The sequence below is a fragment of the Triticum dicoccoides genome, chromosome 1A (assembly GCF_002162155.2).
Source record: "Triticum dicoccoides isolate Atlit2015 ecotype Zavitan chromosome 1A, WEW_v2.0, whole genome shotgun sequence".
In the NCBI taxonomy this organism is placed as follows: Eukaryota; Viridiplantae; Streptophyta; class Magnoliopsida; order Poales; family Poaceae; genus Triticum; species Triticum dicoccoides.
Window position 1 is genome coordinate 352,571,760 of NC_041380.1, and position 4,182 is coordinate 352,575,941.

Here is a 4,182-nt window from a genome sequence, read left to right on the forward strand (position 1 = left end):
TTCCATGTTCCTCAAAGTTCACACTACTTCCATAATTTTGAAAAGAATGTTGTTGCGAGATTTTTGAAACGAAATTTAGCAAATTCCAAAAGATGTGGGGTATACTTCTGTAAAATATAGTTCCATTTGAATTGAAAACAGTGCTAATTCTGTAAAAATTTGTATATATACTCCATTCATGTATATATAAGTGTCTACTTACAATTGAAATACATCATAATGAAAAAACAATAGATGAACCACCAGGCCACCTAATAAAAGTGGGAAAAAAAGGTGTAACTAGGTCACTCAACACACCTAGTTAAGACCATGTAATTACAGGTGTTTTCCTCCAATATAACGTGGTACCGCACACACGTATGTTGATACACACACACCAACTCATATGAACTCCCCCCAAAAAATGTTCGGACTGGAAAATTGTCTGTCTCCCACGTTCTACTGGCCAGCTAATTACCGTGATTCGTACGCCGACGGCCGTCGTTGTCAAGGCGCGCCGGTCAGCCCTACCACAGTGATGAGCAAGCTAGAGTCCTCGTCGCCGTGGGGCGCCGCAACCTTGACGCACTCGGCCGCGTCTTTCCCACCGTCTCCGTTGACATAGCCTCCGTGTTCGATGTCGTCGGCGACTCCGGCGAGCACCTGCGCCAGCTCAGCCTGTCTGTTCCAGTCCGTGCGCCCGATCACCACGAGCATCACCGTGACACACGCCGCCTGCGCGGCGAGAAGGCCAAGCCAGAGCCCCTTGAAGTCCATGCCGGACCAGAACGCGAGCCCGAGGGCAACGGGCATCCCGACGCCGTAGAAGGCGGCGAGGTTGACGTGTGCGCCGTCCTTGGGCCGCGCGCTCCCTCGGAGCACGCCGCATCCGGTGGTCTGAGGGCAGTTTCCGAGCTCGCACATCCCGAGGATAGGAAGCACCGACGCCGTGAGCGCAAGGATGGCCGCGTCCGTCGTGAACATGCGCGCCCACACGTTGCGCACAGCCACGGCGAACAGGAAGGAGATGACGCCCTGAAGTGCGCTCAGCGCGAGCCCCGCGGTGGCCACGGCGCGCGCGGCAGCTGGACGGTTCGCGCCGAGCTCGTTGCTGACCCGGGTCGACACGCCGAAGCTGAGAGACGACGGGAAGATGTAGAGCAGCGATGTGGTCTGGATAAGCACCCCCATGGAGGCGACGGTGGCCTCGGGGTTGGCCAGGAGGCCGCACAGCAGGATCATGATCTCGTACCACCACCACTCGAGGCACACGCTCGCGCAGCTCTCGACGGCGAGCCTAGCCAGCCGCACCCACGCAGCAACATCGTCCTTGAAAAGCTTGTATGACAGCGTGAAGCCACCGGTGGCATGGTGCACGCCGGTGACGTAGACATAACCGAGGAGGAAGAGCACGAGGTTGAGGTTGGTCCAGGCAGAGGCGAGTGCGACTCCTTCGACGCCGAGCCCGAGCACCGATACGAGGAGGTAGTTGATGGGGAGGTGGAGAGCGACGGCGAGCATGGCGCAAGTGGTGAGCGGGAGGTTTATGGACTGCGTGCGGAGGTAGATACGGAGCGGGTGGAGGAAAGACTGAAAGAGGAGGTCGGGCAGGCAGAATAGAATGTAGCGCTGCGCCGCGGCGGAGACGGCGGCATGCTGACCGCAAAGCAGGAGAAGCGGCTCCATCTGAACCCAGAGGAAGGCGACTGGCACGGAGACGACGAGGAGGAAGAGCACCATCCGCTGCATGGTGGCGCCGACGAGTGGCAGGTTCTTGGCGCCGACGGCCTGGCCGCAGACGGGTTCCATGCCTGAGGCGAGGCCGGACAGGACTGAGTACCCGGTGATGTTGGCGAAACCCATGGCGAGGGACCCGCCGGCCAGGGCCAGCTCGCCGAGCCGGCCGAGGAACAGCATCGAGATCATCGGACGGACGTAGAGTATGAGCCCCGTCATGATCATCGGCAATGACAGCCCCAGGATCGACACGGCCTCCTTCGCCGCGTCCTTGGTCAACGACGACGGCCTGTCAGCAAGGACGGGCGCCGACATGGACACAACGACGACAGTGTGGTCGTCGATTGGAGACACGGCCACGCCGCCGCCGTTCTTGGCATTGCACCGGCACGGCAGCAACGGCCGGTCAATGAGCCCCTCACACATGACGGCTATATGCAAGCAAAGGAAGCTCAAGCGTGCGGAGCTAGCTTTGGTTTTGGAGGGAAACTGAAACAGGGGAGGCTCAAACCCTAGTAAGGGCACTGAATTTATAGGCAAATGGATAGGACCGGTCGATGCAATTGAGAAACGAGATCAAAGCAAGCTATAGTGACTTTAGAGCGGAGCGCTCGTCGTCTTGTTGCGAAGTCCACGTGCCGCTCTCGGCCGGCCGGCGTGCGCTACCGCAGGCGACGGCGTCGCGGGAGTGCGCGCACGGGGCGTTGTTGTATTGCGCGGCTCGTAGCCTAATTCGGCCGGAGGCCGGAGCAGTGGCGAGCTTCCGTACGATGGGCTAGCTGTTTGTGGATCGCCTTGGGTGTCTCTAGGGAAAGGACAAAAATGGTTGAGCGAGAGAAGGTGTGTGTGAAGGATGAGGAGAAAAAGAGCAGGGCGGGTAGGGGGTATTTATACAATTGATTTGAGCCCATGCATGGAGTATAAGTCCTTTTAATTATCCGCACCCTTTTATAAAATTTGCTGCCTAATTATGAGATTTATCGTGTCTGTGGGCTGGAAGTCTTTGGGCCATTTTTTTAACACAGTACAATTGCAGATGCTCACAATCACACGCATATACTCACTCATATGAACACACGCACATCTCATCTTTATGAGCACCTTCGAGATCATGAGCTGGCAGTTGACAAAGTCACCACAGATGCCTCATAGTTGACGAGAATGTCCCCTTCCATTGAACGAACATCGCCGGGATGATTGAAATAAATCCAGAAAATACCAGCACAAATGCCAAATGTAGGACTTAAACCCTGATGGGTTAGTTCCACCACAAGGAACCTAAGCATCTGCAGTTCGCGGCTCATTGCTTTTAGTTTGAATTTCTATGTCGGGCTCTTGAAGACAGGGGGTGCTGCAAAATGGGTAGTACTATAATGGAGTCAATGGATGATTCTTCTTAATAGAATTGTTAATGTGAAAGATATTGGTTGAAAACTTGGAATTCTTTTGAGGCTTTCATATACTAATACTAGTAGGTGATTCAGTTTTGACTTTGGGAGGTCTTTGTGCTGTGAAATTATTTTAGTTCTGAACTTTTGATTCTATTTCTCCACGTACCTTGTCACATTAAAATAATGTCTAGGGCACAACTCGCATATCTAAATGACTTAACCATAAGAAAGAAAAGAAAAAAAAACAGTTTGGTAAAGCACATCTAAATTCTATGTCATTGATTTTACGTTAAGATTCATGCAAATATTTTCTTTGGTCCTTTTTCTTTTTCTTTCTAGATTAATTGAGTCACTTGGATGTGCGATAACTAAGATAATGTGCCCTAGACAGACCCAAAAGAAAGTTTTTATCACTTTGTGTCTCACTACTCAGTTTTGCCACTAGAAATTTTAACTGCTTAAAGATGCCATCGCTTAGTTAGGTGCATGCTCAAAGATGTCACTCGACACCATGGTGGTCAGCTCAAATCCCGTTTGCCATGTCATAATGACCAAAATACCTATAGACCAACATGTCACCTCTCTCTCTATCTCACACTCACTACAATAAAGCATGGGTCCCACTTTATCCCAACAGCGTTCTTATTTTCTCTAAATTATTCATTTGCTTACTCCAAATTAACAAGTGGGTCCACACTTATCATTGTGAGGTAGAGAGAGCTGACATGTGGGTATAGGGTTATTTTTGTCATATAACATGGTCAGTGAGTTTGACCTGACAATAACGATGTCTAATGGCATTTCTGAGCAAACATCTAATGGAACGATGGCATTTTTGAGAAACATCTCACGAAGCAATGTCATTTTTAGCGGTTGTAATTTCTAATGAAAAAATTGAGTAGTAAGACACAAGTAATGGCATAAATGATAAAAACTTAAAAAAAAAGGAAATATCACACGAATCTTCACCTAAGACCAATGACTTTGGACTTAAATAATAAAATAATCACTACAATAACATTGGCCACTATTTGTGGGTCAAGGCATATTAAACATACCTAAATGTACATAAAAT

At 50.4% G+C, this 4,182-nt stretch overlaps 1 protein-coding gene across 1 annotated transcript; it reads right to left on the bottom strand.

The window, feature by feature from the left end:
• Positions 1-268: 268 nt before the first annotated feature.
• Positions 269-2,372, bottom strand: LOC119289268 (protein DETOXIFICATION 49-like). Its single transcript, XM_037568664.1, has one exon. It carries the CDS (start codon positions 2,140-2,142, stop codon positions 487-489), a length of 1,656 nt encoding a protein of 551 aa, XP_037424561.1. The 5' UTR covers positions 2,143-2,372; the 3' UTR covers positions 269-486.
• Between the last annotated feature and the right edge of the window lie 1,810 nt (positions 2,373-4,182).